Genomic DNA, 18,556 nt, shown 5'->3' with positions numbered 1-18,556 from the left:
GAAATGTGGCAAAAGGTTGAAAAGTTCAAGGGGGCCGAATACTTTCGCAAGGCACTGTATATACACACACACATATATTTTATCTCTCATACATTATATATATATATATATATATATATATATATATATATATATATATATACACACACATACATACATATATACACACACACACACACACACACACAGTGGGGATCGAAAGTTTGGGCACCCCAGGTAAAAATGTGTATTAATGTGCATAACGAAGCCAAGGAAAGATGGAAAAATCTACAAATGGCATCAAATTACAGATTAGACATTATTACAATATGTCAAAAAAAGTTAGATTTTATTTCTATCATTTACACTTTCAAAATTACAGAAAACAAAAAAATGGCGTCTGCAAAAGTTTGGGCACTCTGCAGAATTTATAGCATGCACTGCCCCCTTTGCCCCCTGTGCTGAGACCTGCCAGTATCATGGATTGTTCTCAATCATTATCTGGGAAGACCAGGTGATGTCAATCTCAAAGGTTTTAAATGGCCAGACTCATCTGACCTTGCCCCAATAATCAGCACCATGGGTTCTTCTAAGCAGTTGTCTAGACCAAGAAAAATATCAGACAGAACAGCTCGCAGGATTGTGAGAAAAGCAATTCAAAACCCAGGTTTGACTGCACGATCCCTCCAGAAAGATCTGGCAGACACTAGAGTTGTGTGTCAGGGCTGGCTTAGCCCTTCCTCCTCTGGGCTGGCCGCTCAGCTGTCGGCTACTTACCAGCTCTCTTCTCTCTCTTCAGTTACCAGCTGTTCCCGATGATGCTTGTCTGGCCTGCCTATATATAAGTCTTCCAGCTGATTTCTCCTTTGCCTTCACGTTTGGTCACATCACTAGGAACCATCTCCTGCTGTTGTTTCAAGACTGGCTTGCTAACATCCCTCCTGGCTTCCATCCTGCTTGCAGCTGCTCTCCGTGGATCCCTGACGTCTGGACTGGCTGATTACCCGTTCTGGCTACTGGACTCTGGCTTGCTTGACTACGCTTTTTCCTATTTATCTTTTTATTTTTATTAATAAACAAGTGTGATTAGATTGTACTTCTGTCTCGGTCTGTTTCATGGTTCCTGACATTGTGGTACACTATTCCACTATAAAGAGATACTTGTACAAATATGGTCTTCATCGAAGAGTCATCAGAAGAAAACCTCTTCTATGTCCTCACCACAAAAATCAGCGTTTGAACTTTGCAAATGAACATATAGACAAGCCTGTGGCATTTTGGAAACAAGTTCTGTGGACCGATGAGGTTAAAATAGAACTTTTTGGCCAGAATGAGCAAAGGTACGTTTGGAGAAGAAAGGGCACAGAATTTAATGAAAAGAACCTCTGTCCAACTGTTAAGCATGGGGGTGGATCAATCATGCTTTGGGGTTGTATTGCAGCCAGTGGCACAGGGAACATTTCACGAGTAGAAGGAAAAATTGATTCAATAAAATTTCAGGAAATTTTGGATGGTAACTTGATGCCATCTGTGAAAAAGCTGAAGTTAAAGAGAGGATGGCTTCTACAAATGGATAATGATTCTAAACACACCTCAAAATCCACAGGGGATTACATCAAGAGGCGTAAACTGAAGGTTTTGCTATGGCCTTCACAATCTCCTGACCTCAACATTATTGAAAATCTATGGATAGACCTCAAAAGAGCAGTGCGTGACAGACAGCCCAGAAATCTCAAAGAACTGGAACACTTTTGTAAGGAAGAATGTGCAAAGATACCTCAAACAAGAATTGAAAGGCCGCGTACACACGGGCGGACTGTTCGCCCAACTTTGTCCGCTGAACAGTGTTTGGGCGGACAGTCCGCTCGTGTGTGGGCTTTCAGCGGACAGTTTCAGCGGACAGTTGGACGGACAAGGTTTTTCGGAATTTCCGAAAAACTGTCCGCTGAAACCTTGTTTGAGCGAACAGTCCGCCCGTGTGTAGGCTTGTTCGTCAAACAAAGTTGCGCGCATGCTCAGAAAGGATTTTCACGCCGAAAGCTATAATGCAGTGTATAGGACGTCGTATTTTTCGTCCCGTCGTACGTGCCGTTCACGTCATCGCGCACGGTTTCAGCAAACTGTTCGTCCGTCGTGTGTGGCCATGTCCGTCCATGCTAAGTTTGAGCGGACTGTTTGCCGAAACTGTTGGACGGACAAAGTTGGGCGAACAGTCCGCGCGTGTGTACGCGGCCAAAGACTTTTGGCTGGCTACAAAAACCGTTTACAAGCTGTGATACTTGCCAAAGGGGGCAGTACAATATATTAACTCTGCAGGGTGCCCAAACTTTTGCAGACACCATTTTTTTGTTTTCTGTAATTTTGAAAGTGTAAATGATGGAAATAAAATCTAACTTTTTTTGACATATTATAAGAATGTCTAATCTGTAATTTGATGCCATTTGGAGATTTTTCCATCTTTCCTTGGCTTCGTTATGCACATTAATACACATTTTTACCTGGGGTGCCCAAACTTTCGATCCCCACTGTATATATGTCTAAAAAAACATGTTATACTTCATTGTGCAGTTGGTTTTGCACAGGGCCCTCTTCGTTGTTCCTGGCCCCTCCCTCCTGTTCAGTTCCTCCACAGCCGGCAGCTTGCTATGGGGGCACCCGAGCAGAGTCACAGCTCCATGTGTCCATTCAGCAACGAAGACCCGACTCGGCCCTGCCCCCTCTCCCTCCTGGTTGGCTAACTGACATTGACTGACAACCGCAAGAGCCAATGGCACCACTGTTGTGTCATAGCCAATCAGGAGGAGAGTCCCGGATGGCTAAGACACTCTTGGACATTGCTGGAGAGAGTTTGGCTCGGGTAAGTATTAGGGGGCTGAGGGAGGCTGCTACACACAGAATAGCATTAAGATAAAAAAACCTTCTGCCTTTACAACTCCTTTAAAATGTAGTTCTCACCTACCCCAGCAACTCCTACAAGTATTCCACTTACCTGTCAACTATCTTTGCTGTGGGGCCCTTGGTAGCTGCAGTGTCTTAGTGGATACCCCCTTTGCTGGTCGGCACATGTACAGCAGATTCCCACTTTATTCCTTTGGAAAGGTCATTGACTGCAGGCCATTGTGGATGGTGAACAGGTGAGTTGCAGATTTGGAGGGCTTGCTGGGGGAAACCATCTTAAAAATTACTGTAGTTAAAGTTAATGCGGCGTTCCACCCAAAAGTGCATGCCCCACTGTGAAGCCACAAGCCCACACTTACAATGACGGCTCCGCAGTGAGGAGGGGGAAAGGAGCGAGGCATTGGACGGCCGCACCGCTGGACCATGGGACAGGTGAGTGTCTGTTTATTAAACATCAGTAGCTACACTTTTTGTAGCTGCTGACTTTTAATAAACGTAACCAGTGGAACTCCGCTTTAAGTTATTCTTTCAGGACTTAAAGAATCCAGGGTGATAGACAACGCTAGTAAAGCAATGAGGACTGGTGCTCCCTCAGAGCCATTAGATGTTTACCACTTAGCCAATGTCCATCTCTGCTACAGAATATAATTATATATGAATTCATGTTTCAGCTCCAGTGTTTTCAGAAAGTTTGCAACTGCTAACCTTTTTGTATATGTAGATGCTGTTTTGAATAGATATTAAGTGTCAAAAACACACAGGAAGAGACCATAGGAGTACTTGAAAACGCTTTATCCCTTTCCAATACATAAATACAGAGTTAAAATTAATATATGTATATATAATATATACACGGGAACAATTTTTAAAACATTAATATACACCTACAAGCTAGTGCAGAGAAAACAGACTTCTTATTTCCCCAAATATTATGAAGACTGCGGTGGCATTTAAAATGAAATAGCAGTTTAGACTAACAGTTAACAATGTCTGCTACATGACTCCAGTCCAAGAGCTCTCCAACATGGTGGAAAGAGGTTCTAGACTACTAAAACTCCACACACACACATACACACAATAGCTTTTTGAACAGGTCTACTTCATAAAGAAAAGTGTCCATTCTTGTATTAGCAAAATTGAAATATTGTTTTTCTTAAGAGCCAGCATTTAAAAACCTGATTTAGTACTTCAGCGGGTGTGAATGAGGACATTTCTCTGCAGATGATGAGATGAAATATATACATGATTAAAGTGTCTTCTTTAGTCATCACTGTCACTTCCTGATTCACTTAGCTGAAGGTCATTTCCTAATGCAGTTGAAGAAAAGAGAGACATCAAATGACAAATGCTTTTATCGTGGCCTGAATGCATAGAGTACCTTCTGTGTCATTTGAGCAGAGAGCTTCTGGGTTCATTTACTGGGGAGAGATTCGAGAAACAGATGCTTCTTGATCTTCCCTCATTCACCATCCTGTCATCTTTTATTGTGGGCTCCCTGGGCAGGGGAGCCCATGACCTACTGAAGGAGATGTGCAGAACACATCATTAGCAGTCAAAGGGTTAAGGTGCTGGATGTCAGAATGTGTTTTTGATATCACATGATTTGTGTGTAAAGTTCTTCAGAGCTCAGTTCTGGGAAAATTAAAAAATCCCACTGCATTGGTGGATTTTACATTTTAGTGGGAGGTGGGCTTTAACACAACCTTCCTCCCAACCTTGAAATATATCTGAAGCCAAAGCTTTTTTTTTTTACAGTAGGAAATAGTTAACCCTGTGAAACTATTTTTTTTTCCTTGTGGTCGTTGGGCTGAGGGGAACACCCATTTTATATTGTTGTCACTGAACCAGGTGTCCTCATTAGAAGATTCCCCCTCTATTCCTCTTGCGGCGACATATACGCTTGGATAGAAGCCTTATTGCATTTTTTCCCCTCCTCTTCTCGGGTCCCCCGCTGATGCTCTGGGCTCCTCCCCCTTGCCGAGTGCCCCATAGCCAGTCGCTTGCTATAAGGGCACTTGTGCATGCTCGATCCTGAGCCCTGCTCTGTGTGTCCATAAGACACACATAACAGGGCTCGGCCCTGCCCCTGCTCCCTTACCACTGGCTGTGATTGACAGCAGGGAGAACCAATGACTCCTGCTGCTGGCTGAGCCAATGAGGAGTCAGAGAGCCACATCAGCAGCTTCTCTCGTGCACATCACTGGATCAAGATCAGGCGCAGGCAAGTATTAGGGGGGCTGAGCTGCATAATAAAAGTTTTTTTACCTTTCTGAATAGAATGCATGAAGGTAAAAACAGGTTTTACAACTACTTTAATTGCACTCCCACGCATCTGTTGAACACATGCACAGCCAACAAAACACATGGTAGTGCATTTTGGTGCAGTGTTATTTCAAAAACCATTCTAGCCCATTTCTGACACAGAGCAGCCTACTGAAATTATTAGACTGCCTGAAAACGCAACATGGGAATATGCAGAAAGACATGCATGATCAGACACACCTCCTGGTGTGAACAAGCCCTTAATCTCAATACTTACCTTACTAATCTTACTACAATTTTGATCTTGTTTTTCACATTGAGAGTAACTTTATTTGAACCCAACAAGTCTATTTTGAATGATCCTTTACTGCACACATTTTAGCACATTGGCACACCTGAATACGCAATCATATTTGTGCCCCCAATTTACATAATCTTCTCCCGAGCCCTGTAGATCATTAACACAAAGGCTACCTGATTTTCAGAAAAAGTACTCGCTTATTTCTGAAAAAGTGGTTTGTGCCTTAAGTAGCTATAATTATTACAGCTGCACTGTACATCATAATTAATCACAATTATGTGATACTATATAAAAGGTTTGAAAAGCAGAAGGCTTTACTTACGGAGAGTGTTCATAAGTTGGTTGGATCCCTGGGTTCTGTTGGTACCATTGGAGGCAGATGTTCGATTGCCATACTGCTGAGAAGGAGATGTGTGTGTGTCATCTTCCGCTCCACTGCTGGAACTATCATCACTCCCCGAGGAGCTTCCTGTATCAGATGAACTGGATCCACTGCTGCTGCTCATCTGTTCAATCATATCGACCTCAGCTCTCAGTTCTATGACAAGCAAACACACATTTCATATAAGAAATGACTCTGGAGATAAGTCATTCTAGTCTTTCTATATTATAACAATTAGTAATTATTTATTGGAGAGAATGAACATAGCTGACTTTCATAAGAGACCGGGAGGTGGTGATCGCATGCTCTAATACTATAAAAACATCATCCAGAAAACGCAAGAGTTATACAGAGAGAGGGCTGGAGCTCAAAGATAGCAAATATGACAGTGCTCTATACACACACATGCACATTATAATACTGGAAGTTTAGGAAGGGGGGGGGGGATTATCGGACATGCTCAGATAGCAGCTGTGCGCAGGGCTTAAGAAGACAGTGAGGGTTTTATGTGATGCTCCCTGGAAAGAGAAGTATTTTGTTTCTTCTTTTGCAGGGAGCAGCTGGCTAAAAAATTTTTGAGAAGCGACAGGATCACTTTGAGGAGGAACTGGCCCCGCAATTTTTAGTTATCCCGCGCATATGCCGCAGGTCCTACATCTGTCCGCACGCAATGATTTCAATTTGTACACATGCTGCCGATATCTAGGACCATGATATCTGCTGCATCTATGCATATGTGTAGGTATCGGATACATGTGTATATGTGCCACAGGTCTCTGGCAAGTCCTAAGGTCCTGCAGCACATCTGTGCATGTGTGGAATCCCACAGCATGCATGTGCCCATTAGTAAAGCTGTCCCCTGGGGTGTGCGATGTGAACATTCTGAAAAGCAGAGGTTGGGGGGGGGGGGGGGGGGTTCCAATGTCATCCTCGTCTAGGAGAGAAACCAGGAAGCAGCACTAAAAAAGCTGCATGCACATGGGCACGTTAAAATAATTCCATCTATGCTAGATATTTTCTGCAAATAACATCCACAGTATAAAATGCTCACTTTGGTGTGCAATTACACATACTTACAGGTGTGGGGTTTAGAAGTGTATACATGTAAACTTACACGTAAACTTATTCTACTGTGTATTCATTTATTCTGGCCATTTAATGTGAATTTATGCACATACAGCATGTGCATAAATGATGACCTCAGGTTTGGGGCCTTTTCACCCAAAAACGCTGCTCTAAAAATCTGAATCTAAACACTACAAAGTGCATGGATACATTGGCTAAAATAGAGCTAAATTTTATATATATATATTATATATATATATATATATATAATCACATGATGAAAAATTCCTTTAAAAGTAAAAAAATTTCTGCCCAATGTGCATGTTGTCGAAGGTTAAAAAAAAAGTTCTAAAAGTTAAGAGTATGCAATTGTGGAAGAGGGAGGGAGGATGACCCAGGAGCAATAAAGCTTTTTGAATGGGTGAAGGGTCGGCTTTAAGTCTCACTAGAAAATATGTTAAATAAAAAAACAATTTGTTTCATCTCAAGCTTTAACCCTACCTCTCTTGATGTCATCAAGCTGAGGCTCTGGAGATGGATGATCCTTCACTGGAGAGGTTTTAGGTCCAGCAGATAGTTTGGATGGGGTCTTAAACTGGGAGCTTGGCTGGGTAGAACGAGCAGATTGTTGTTCCAAGCGAGCCTGTATCTTGCTGCTCCCTTCAGCCCTGAAAAGGAAACACTTTTCATTATTTCAAGATCATAGTTCATTATTTAGTTAGTAAATTTTATACTCACATTCATGCTGAAAACAAGACATCAGTTTTTCTTATTTACTTGATTGCATTTGATTGTTCCACATCCACATAGGCACTCAATTCCAGAGAGATTTTTTGGAAGCCTAAAGTGGTTCTAAAGGCTTTTGTCCCGTACACACAATCGGATTTTCCGAAAACAAATGTTGGATGTGAGCTTGTTGGCGGAAAGTCTGACTGTGTGTATGCTCCATCGAACATTTGTGGTTGGACTTTCTGCCAACAAATTTTGGCTAGCAGGTTCCCAAATTTTCCGCCAACAAATTTTTGTTGTCGGACTTTACGATCGTGTGTACACAAGTTCGTCGCACAAAAGTCCACGCATGCTCGGAATCGATATCTCCATTTGTAATGGAGATATCACGTACGTCTTGTACGTCACTATGTTCGTAATTGTTGGCCAACATTTGTGTGACTGTGTGTATGCAAGACAAGTTGGAGCCAACAACCTTTGAACAAAAATCCATGGTTTTGTTGTCAGAAAGTCGGGTCGTGTGTACAGGGGCATAAGAGTTTTTTTTTTACCTCAATGCGGTGAACGCATTAAGGTTAAAAAAAAAAAAAAAAAAACACTCTTAAAAAAATTCCATATAAACTGATCCCCTACCCCCCCCCCCCCCCAAACACTCACCTGAGCTTTTTAGTGATTCAAGGCTATGCTCAGCTTCAAGACTTCACTTCCTGGCCTCACAGGAGACTCTGACAGCAGCGAGAGCCACCGGATCCTGCTGCTGTCAATCAAAATTAGGTGAGGAGCGAGTGGGGGCGTGGTCAAGCAACGTTTTATGCAGTCTGTACACACACAGCCCAGCTTGGGAACGTGCCAGCACAGGTGCCCCTATAGCACATGGCTTGCTATGGGGGTACATGCAGGAAAGTAGGAGCCAAGGAGTTGAGGGACAGCTGTGGGCAATACCACTGCTCAAAGCAGGCAAGTATAGCATCTTTTTTATTTAAGACAAAAAATAGGATATAAAACCACTTTAAAGCAGGACATAAGTTTATTATACTTACCTACCCTCCAGCAATGCAATGTCTGCAAGCTTCCCTGCTGGCACTGACACCTTTGCTTGGTTTCCAGGTTTGGCGTCATTGGTCTATCTCGATTGGCTGGCCCAGGATGACGTAACCCCCACATATGTGCAAGGGAATTCATCTCTGTGCACTCAGCAAAGGAAAAAGTCAGGTCACAAGCCCGTCTCTACTGTCTGGCAAAGCTGTGTAAACATAAGGACTCCATGGACAGAGCTAAAAAAAAAATATATATATATATATATTTTTTCAGATGAAACATTTCCCATAGAATAGAAAATGATTATGGTTAAGAACTGATCTTTTTTTTTTTGCTGCCAGTGATTGGATAGCTTGTCCTTTACAGACAGACACAGTCCATTTGTGCCACATCATGAGAATGTTGAACTGAAATGGTCGGGAGTAGTAGTGAGCTAAGGGAACTTCCTTAGAGGCCAGCATGAGGCCCAGAACCCTCATGCAGAAGTGGGTCGAAGGGGTGCCTGGCTGATCTGACGGTTTGACAGCTGGACTCAGAAAAGCAATGTAAGAACATTTTGGACTGTGGCTTACCTAAAATCAATACTATGTATTCTAGGAAAAGGAAAGCCTGCTGGAAGGCAGACCTCTTGAAATTGAACACCCATTCCAAAGTTTGAAAGAGCTGAATCATCAATTGAATGTTGGAAGACAACACTGTGGCTGAGGAGTCTTTCAGTAGCAGCTCACCTAGGTATTCCGTGACATGGATGCCCTGAGATCTTAGCAGGTTCAAAAGCGTAGCAAGTACCTTTGTGAAGACTTTTGCAGAAGAGAACCCGAAAGGGAGGGGGACAAATGGAATTCATTGGTGTTTGGAAAAGATGGGAATATGAAGACAGAGATCTTGAATGTCTGCTGGTGCCAAAAATTAGCCTGGGAAAAGCAATGACAGTGCTTGCGAACTTCATGCAAGATGAAACAGTGGGTTGAATTAAACAGGACTAAAACTGCAAGGGGCTTTTATGTCTACTGAGCGCCGCACCCACTTACAGCGGAACCATACTCGCCTCCCACCTGTGATGAGGCAGGCATCTCTGTTAGGTCTTCTTTCAAGTTCAGAGTCTTTGGCTATCTTGATTGGCCACGATGGGATGGCTGAAGAGTTCATTCACAGGAGTTCATTCAGCACAGGCCAAAATTGTTAAATTGAGAAGAGGTACAATGCACACTTTCGGCAATCTTCTTCATGATGTACACTGAGCTGTTTACATTGTAGGCAGCTCAGGGTACATTGTGAAGTAGACTGCGAACAGACATGTAAGAATACTGTATTGCAAAAGAGACAGAATTGGTCTCCTTTGCAAAAAAAAGCCTGTGTGCTCACAGGTTTTAATTTTCTTGTAAAAACCCAGTTTAATTTCAGAAAAAGGTCATGGTACTCAGGAACGTAACATTATAGTTAACTGGAACTTACTATATGTAAACAGAATTACAGTATCTCACAAAAGAGAGTACACCCCTTACATTTTTGTAAAGATTTAATTTATTTTTTTATGTGACAACACTGAAGAAATGACACTTTGTTACAATGTAAAGCAGTGAGTGCACAGCTTGTGTAACAGTGTAAATTTGCTATCCCTTCAAAATAACTCAACACACAGCCATTAAAGTGGTTGTAAACCAATTTTTATAACTTTATGCTTCAGGTAAGCCATATTAAGGCTTACCTGTATCTACCCTGGATATCTCCTAAACCTGTACTGTTTAGGAGATATCACCCTGTGTCTGCATGTGCTGAAGTGATCGGCACATGCGCACTGAAGCAACGGCACATCGTGCCTTTGCTTCAGTTGGATGTGCCGTTACCGCCAGCTCCCACGCACATGCTTACTTCCGGGTATCGCGGCTCCAAAGTGTCAATATTTTGTATGGCCATCATTTTCCAGCACTGCCTTAACCTTCTTGGGCATGGAGTTCAGAGCTTCACAGGTTGCCACTGGAGTCCTCTTCTACTTCTCCATGATGACATCACAGAGCTTGTGGATGTTAGAGAATTTACACTCCTCCACCTTCCATTTGAGGATGCCTCACAGATGCTCAATAGGGTTTAGGTCTGGAGACATGCTTGGCCAGTCCATCACCTTTACCCTCATCTTCTTTAGCAAGGCAGTGGTCATCTTGGAAGTGTGTTTGGGGTCGTTATGTTGGAATACTGCCCTGCAGCCCAGTCTTATGCTCATGCTCTGCTTCAGTATGTCACAGTACATATTGGCATTCTTGGTTCCCTCAATGAACTGTAGCTCCCCAGTGCAGGCAGCACTCATGCAGCCCCAGATCATGACACTTCCACCACCATGCTTGACACCATCTGAACCAAATAATTTTATATTAGTCTCATCGGATCACAGGACATGGTTCCAGTATTCAATGTTCTTAGTCTGCTTGTCTTTAGCAAACTGTTTGCAGGCTTTCTTGTGCATCATCTTTAGAAGATGCTTCTTTCTTTGACAAAAGTCATGAGACCAATTTGATGCAGTGTGTGGTATATGGTCTGAGCACTGACAGGCTGACCCCCCACCCCTCCAACCTCAGCAGCAATGCTGGCAGCACTCATACATCATTTCTCAAAGACAACCTCTGGATATGACGCTGAGCACGTGCACTCAACTTCTTTGGTAGACCATGGTGAGGCCTGTTCTGAGTGGAACCTGTCCTGTTAAACCGCCGTGAGAGTCATAACACCAAATTTAACACACCTGCTCCCCATTCACACCTGAAACCATGTAACACTAACGAATCACATGACACCGGGAGGGAAAATTGATAATTGGGCCCAATTTGGAAATTTTCAATTAGGGGTGTACTCACTTTTGTTGCCAGCGGTTTAGACATTACTGGCTGTGTGTTGAGTTATTTTAAGGGGACAGCAAAGTGTTATTTCTTTAGTATTGTCACATGAAAAGATATAATAAAATATGTACAAAAATGTGAGGGGTGTACTCACTTTTGTGAGATACTGCATGTAAGGAAGTGTAACTCATCAATTAGAAAACGGCTGCATACCTAAACCAGGGCACAAGGCAGGACTGACAGTATAGCAGGAGGCCCATAAAACACTAGTTTGACATGCCTGCCCTAGCACTTCTCAATTCTACCTAAAACTAAGAAAAATGTTTTGGATGGAGTTCTACTTTAAAGCTCAACTCTGAGCAAATAAAAAAAAAATATCCCTTGCAGTGGGGCTGTGCCTGCACTGCAAAGGCTAATTCCTTGTTTATGTCTAGGGAAACAATAAAAGGAGATATACTTACCCAATTCTCTGCTCCTCCCCGCAGCAAGACCGATCCCTGCAGCTTCTGTACCCCTGTGATTTAGGATCCTGACATTATCAAGACCAGAGCAGAGTCCATAGCCCTGCTCTGGAGGAGGCTGAGGGACAGTCCACAGCCAGATCATAGGGGGAGCACCGCCTGCCAAGGGAGCAGAGAACCAGATAAATAAAACTGTTTCTCCTTTCCCCTAGACGAAATTAGCGAATTACCCTTGCAGTATGAGCAGAGCCCCATTGTAAAGGATACATTTTTATTTAAAAATATATACATTTTGCAAGCTACTCTAGAGCAACTGGAGACTGCAATCAGCATCAGGTATGAAGTAACCTGAGGTTACAACCTAGCATCAGGTGTGGTAAAACAATTCCTGCGAAACAAAGTGCAAATTCACAGCTGCTAAGCATTGATCACAATCCCATAATTTGTGAAAACATATATATATATATATAAAACAAGCGGTGTGCGATACTGAACCTTACAAATGCATAGATAGTGCCATAAACAATGATAATCAATATTGCTAAAAAATGTAAGTAGGACATAGAAAAAAAAAAATTTGTGTAAAAAGCAAGTTCACAGTGAAAAAAAATGTAGTATTAATCCTTAGTATCAAGTGTCCAAAAAAATAATAATCATCAATCCACAGAGACAAAAATGCAAATTTGGGTATTATACATCTTATTGTCCAAAAGGTGACTCTAGTGATGGTAACCCTGATCAGAAGGGGCGACTTCACACATGGGCGCTCAACCCCCCCCCCCCCCCCCCATGTGAATGCGCTCACTGGCTTAGCAGAATCCCACAGGAAAATCCAGAGAAGTTGTCCTCAATTTAAAACAAGAAAGAGGCTGGATAGTGCATTATCACTAGAGCTCCTCCACTGTCCTGACCCATCCCCATGGTGGAGGAGCTCAGATATATGCTTGTTTGTACAAGCTGCTGACACATGCAAGTTTGAACGTCGTTTGGAGGGGAATCCTATGCTCAATGCTTTTATGGTTTTATAGTTTGGTGGGCTGGAAGCACCTAAAATGTGTGAGTACCCTGATGTTATGTTTTCTAAATACATTTTTAAACTAGCGATAATGCCAGCCTCTTTCTTGTTTTAAATTGAGGACAACTTCTCTGGATTTTCCTGTGGGATTATGCTGCGCCAGTTTCACTTAGAGCCCAGGAGTGGTTCAACTGCTTATGTGGACCAAACTCTGGACCACGGGTGGGGGGCACGTGTGTGAAGTCACCCTCTTCTGATCAGGATTACCATCACTAGAGTCACCTTTTGGACAGTAACACGTATAATACTCCAATTTGCACTTTTGTCTCTGTGGTTTGATGAAAATTGGGAGAAAAAATCTCCCTTTTTTTGGACACTTGATACTAAGGGTTAATACAAAAAAAAATAAAAAAATCAACGTGAGCTTGCTTGTTACAAAAATAAATAAATAAATAAATAAAAAAATAATGTTCATAGTTACATTTTTTTGCAATATTGATTTTCATTGTTTATGGCACCATCTATGCATTTATAAGGTTCAGTATCACACACCACTGCATTTTTTTGGATACATTTTATTTGCCTGGATTTGGGCTTTAAAAAAAAATAAAGGAGCGGAATGTGCACTACATAGTGTAGAAAAGAGAAACCAAAGTAGACTTTTTTTTAAATGAGAGAGTAGAGTGCAGTGCATTCTCTCAGCAATTAAAACAACCCAAGGAAGGCATAAGAACAAGGTCAGTTGACACAATAAAGGTTGTCCGAGTTGGCAAAAGTGAAGTAACCCATAGCAACTAATCTAGATTCAGCTTTCATTGATGTGACTAAGGGGCAGTTTTTCTTCTGCATTTTTCTATAAGATAAACACGTTGATTCCTTTGTTGTACCTAGTTTTCTTGACTTGTATGCTGCTGCTTAGTTTTTCCAGGACATACTCCCCAGTGTCATGGTTTATTATAAGCACGCAGTCTTTCTGGTAGGGCCTCTTATTCCCTTTGAAGACAGTCATAGGAGGCGTTGAGCCCTGAAACAAAGAAGAGCATTGAGTTTAGTTACAAAAAAGAGAATTTAATAAAACATCCAGTTTATTTATTTTTATCACAGACACCTTACTTTAGATATGAAGTGCTGTACATCCAAAAAAGAAGTACCGAGTGTCCATTTTACATACCGTATTTCCCGGTGTATAAGGCGACCAGGTGTATAACACGACACTCTAATTTTAATGTTTTTCTAGAGTTTTTGCCTATACTCACTGTACAAAGATGAACCCCCTTCCAAGGCCTCATATTCCCTATATTTCCTTCTTCTTGCTGGAGCTGGAACCATACTGCGCTGAGCCAATCACGGCGAGTGATGTATTCTATTAATGAATACAAGGCCTGCGCGGATTGGCAGAGGCCTTGTAACTAGTGTACTGGGTGACAATGGTTAGCTAATTTTTTATAGCATCAAGGCACCCGCCGTATTTTATCTAAATAAAGGTTTAACCCCCTGATCACCCGGTGGGTGATATCAGTTAGGTTTTAGTGTCAGATAGGGTCTGCGTCGACCCACACACACACCATACACCTCCCTTAGTAGTATAGCGTCTGAACGGATCAATATCTGATCAAATATATACTAGCATCCCGAGCAGTTTAGTGTTCCCAAAAATGCAGTATTTGCAGGATCAGCCCAGATACCTGCTAGCACCTGCATTTAGCCTCTCCGCCCAGCCCACCCAAGTGCAGTATCAATCGATCACTGTCACTTACAAAAACACAACACACATAACTGCAGCCTTTTCAGAGTCCGGCCTGATACCTGCAAACGCTAACAGTTTTTTTTTTGCAGAGTCTGAAGCAGTCGCTGACAGTCAGGAGCTTTTTTCCTGTGAGTCTCAGTAGCGTACCAGTAAATTTAGAGACCAAAATGCCAAATTGAAGGTCCACAAGTGAAGAGGCCTAAACATTTTTAAGCATGACAGATAGTGAAGAGGAAGTCACTCATCTGTCAGATTGAGGCTCAGAATATGAACCTGTAGACAGCAGTGGCACCCTGACAATGAAGTTGTGGTCCCTGCCAAGGTCAGGCATACCCGACCCCGTTCTGCTGCTGTCGCTAATGTTCAAGAACTACAGGGCTCTCGTATGGAGCAGAGAGCCAGTACTAGCACCGCTCATCCTGGTGAACTGGCAAGTACCAGCAGCCTAGTACATCCAGCACTGCAGTAACACTTGGTGATGTGGCGAGTCCCATAAGTGTAGTTCAAGCTGGCGATGTGGCTAGCACGAGTAGTGTCCCACTACCACCAAGAAGAAAACAAATACAGGCCCTTGTGCCATAGTGCCCTTCCTGCTGCATTCGCCAATCCTAATTGGGAGCCCACCACTTCTGCAGCATCCGTACTTTCCCCATTCACAGGCCAACCTGGAATTCAGGTGGAAACAGTTCATTTTACGTCACTTGATTTTTATTCGTTTGTCACGGAAGATCTCTATAGATCTATTGTGGACCAAACAATTTGTATGTTGGTCAATTCATCGTTGCTAATCCCCCAGTTGACCCTTGCCAGAGATTGGAGACCTATTACTGTCTCCAAATTTAAGACCTTCCTGGGCCTATCCCTCTTCATGGGCGTAACTAAAAAGAGTGAGTTGCGGTCATATTGGTCCACTGACCCAATTCACCATATGCCTGTGTTCTCTGCCTCCATGACCAGGTCACGATATGAGCGGATCTTGCGGTTCATGCACTTCAATGATAATGAACTCTTGTCCTCGGTTGACCCTGGATTTGAACGGCTCTACAAAATTCGCCCCCTCATAAACCACTTCAACCAACAGTTTGCAGCCTTGTTTACTCCCAATCAAGTTGTCTGCGTTGCGGAGTCCCTGACTGAGTTTTTTGGCCGCTTGTCTATCAAACAGTATCTTCCCAGCAAGCGTGCCAGATATGGGGTCAAGATGTATAAGCTCTGTGACAGAGCAACAGGCTATACATATAGTTTTATGGTTTACGAGAGAAAAGATAGTCACTTAGAGCCCGAGAACTGCCCAGACTACATAGGAGCACTGGTAAGATTGTGTGGGACTTGGTGTCACCCTTATTCGGAAAGGAGTACCACTTGTGGACAATTATTACACAAGCGTGCCACTTTTTAGCCACCTTCTTGATTATGGAATTGGCACATGTGGCACCATGCGATCTAATCGCCAGGGGTTCCCCCAACAGCGTGTAGAATCCCAACTTAAACAGGGGGAGAGAGCCTGCTTGAAGTGTAATAATTTGTTAGTGAAGTGGAAGGATATGTGTTTTGGTTCTGTCCTCCCTTCACGCAGACATGATGGTCCAAATTCTTACGGCAACTGGTGTTGTGGAGAAACCCCTCTGTGTCCACGAATACAATCTTAATATGGGAGGGGTGGACCTCAATGACCAGTTGCTGGCGCTGTACCTAATTGCCCATAAGGCCAGACGCTGGTACAAAAAAAGTGTCTGTATATTTATTTCAATTGGCTCTGCTGAACACTTTTGTGCTATACAAAGCTTCAGGACGGACTAATCCTTCCTTAAATTCCAGGAAGAGATCGTCACAGCCCTTCTGTTTCCAGACGGTGCTATGGTCCACCTTCCCAATGCAAATGCAGTGAGCCGGCTGCATGAGAGGCATTTTCTGTATGTCCTCCCTGGTACCCCTACCCAAAGAACACCCCAAAGAAGATCGCATGTCTGCAGAAAACGTGGATTTAGGTGTGACACACGCTTTTATTGTCCCTCCTGTCCTGACCAATCTGGTCTCTGCATCAGTGACTGTTTCAAATGCTACCACGCACTAGTTGAGTATTAGCGTAGGGTACAGCACTACACAGTCCTAGGCACACATACACAGGGTCACGAAAAACGTGATGGCCATCACATTTTGAGAAACCCTAATCTGCAACGTTCAGTTTACAATTTTTATAAAAGTGAAAAAAAAAACCACAAAAAAATATATAAAATAAAAAAGCTAGAAATTGTTTTATTTTTCTTCTCTATTTTGTTCTCTCTCTCTCTAATATTCGCTCTCTACTGTCCGCTCTACTGTTCGCTCAAAATTGTTCTAGATCTATTGTTCTCTCTCTGTCTCTCTCCGTGCAATTCAGCTCCATGACACACGGAGTTTGCCACTCTGTGGGAGGGAGGAGAGGAGGAGGGAGCACTGGGGCGAGCCAGGAAGACACCCCTGCAATGGGCGGCACCAGGGCGTGCAGGCCCCGCCCTATTATTGGCTCTATTAAATTTTTGGTGCATCCCTAGTTAACCATCATTTGCTTAGCAGGTACGCCATTCAGCTGCAGCATGGGTTTATGTATTCTGACAGCAACAACGTTTGCTCCCACAATACATAAAGCTGCGACTCCAACGCTGTCGGAGGTGATCTCACCACCACAGTTGGTAAAAAAAAGAAAAAAAGAAAAGAGCATATATGCCGAAAAATGGGTGCAGGGGTGGAGGAGCGATTTGCTTCTAACATGAGTGGCGGATTGCCCCCATGCTTCGGCATATATTTTTTTTAGGCACAGATTGCAATGTTTTATTTTTGCTATGTTTTATTGTATTTGCTTTGCAGATATGGTAAGTCTTATGCCCTGTACACATGGTCGGACATTTCCGACAACAAAATCCGTCTGATTTCTCTGACGCATTTTAGCCTAAACTTGTCTTGCATACACACGGTCGCTCAAAGTTCGGAAAATCCGATCGTTCAGAACGAGGTGACGTACAACACGTACGACGGACTATAAAAAGAGACCAGTAGCCAATAGCTTTTGTCTCGTAATTGATTCTGAGCATGCGCGGCACTTTGTGCGTTGGAATTGTCTACACACGATCGGAATTTAAAGGATTGGATTTTTTTTTTTTTTTTTTAGATCCAGATCTCAAACCTTGTGTGTCGGAAATTCCGACAGAAAAAGTCAGCCCACACATGATCGGAATTTCCAACAACACAATCCGATCACACATGTTCCGTCGGAAAGTCCGACCATGTGTACAGGGCATTACTGTTATACTGTAATGTTACTTTGTTTTATTGTTAACCATCATTTGCTTAGCATGTAAGCCATTCAGCTGCAACATGGGTTTATTTATCTTGACAGCAACAGCATTTGCTCCCACGATATGTAAATCAGTGACTCCAGCGCTGTAGGAGGTGAATTCACCACCACAGGTACAAAATTAAAAACAAATGGTGCATGTATGCCCATCATTAGAAGTGGGTTGATGAAGGGTGGTATTCTAATGGTGGGCATACCCACCCGTCAATATCTTTTTTACGTTCAGCTCATAGGCTGCATGAAAGAAAGAAAATTACAATGTATGCACAACAAGGATCAGCAATGTATTGGTATGTTGCTGGACTGAGTGCTTATACCAGAATCATGCCTGCAGGTTTAGTTATCATCTTGGTATCATTCTTTTCAGCCAGCGGCTTTTATGTAAAAGCAATCCTAGCAGCCAATTAGCCTCTAGACTTCTTTTACACGCAGTGGGAGAAAATCCCCCCCCCCACCATCTTCCATGGCTTTCTTGTTCCCAACAGGGAACCCGAGAGTGCAGCCAGTGGTTCCG

General features: G+C 42.9%; 1 protein-coding gene across 1 annotated transcript in view; it reads right to left on the bottom strand.

Annotated features, from left to right (window-relative positions):
- Positions 1 to 3,654: 3,654 nt before the first annotated feature.
- EAF1 (ELL associated factor 1) overlaps positions 3,655 to 18,556 on the bottom strand; it is a 29,970-nt gene continuing 15,068 nt past the window's right edge. The window contains exons 3-6 of the mRNA XM_077491492.1: positions 13,849 to 13,985; positions 7,389 to 7,555; positions 5,763 to 5,978; positions 3,655 to 4,184 (exon numbers count right to left, since the gene is read on the bottom strand). Of these exons, the coding sequence (XP_077347618.1) occupies positions 4,138 to 4,184; positions 5,763 to 5,978; positions 7,389 to 7,555; positions 13,849 to 13,985 (567 nt within the window). The 3' untranslated portion in view covers positions 3,655 to 4,137. The remainder of the gene's footprint in view (positions 4,185 to 5,762; positions 5,979 to 7,388; positions 7,556 to 13,848; positions 13,986 to 18,556) is intronic.

This window comes from Lithobates pipiens, unplaced genomic scaffold, assembly GCF_037356315.1.
Source record: "Lithobates pipiens isolate NorthernLeopardFrog02 unplaced genomic scaffold, aLitPip1_a1.2 Scaffold_19, whole genome shotgun sequence".
In the NCBI taxonomy this organism is placed as follows: Eukaryota; Metazoa; Chordata; class Amphibia; order Anura; family Ranidae; genus Lithobates; species Lithobates pipiens.
This window is presented reverse-complemented; position numbering and strand designations above follow the sequence as displayed.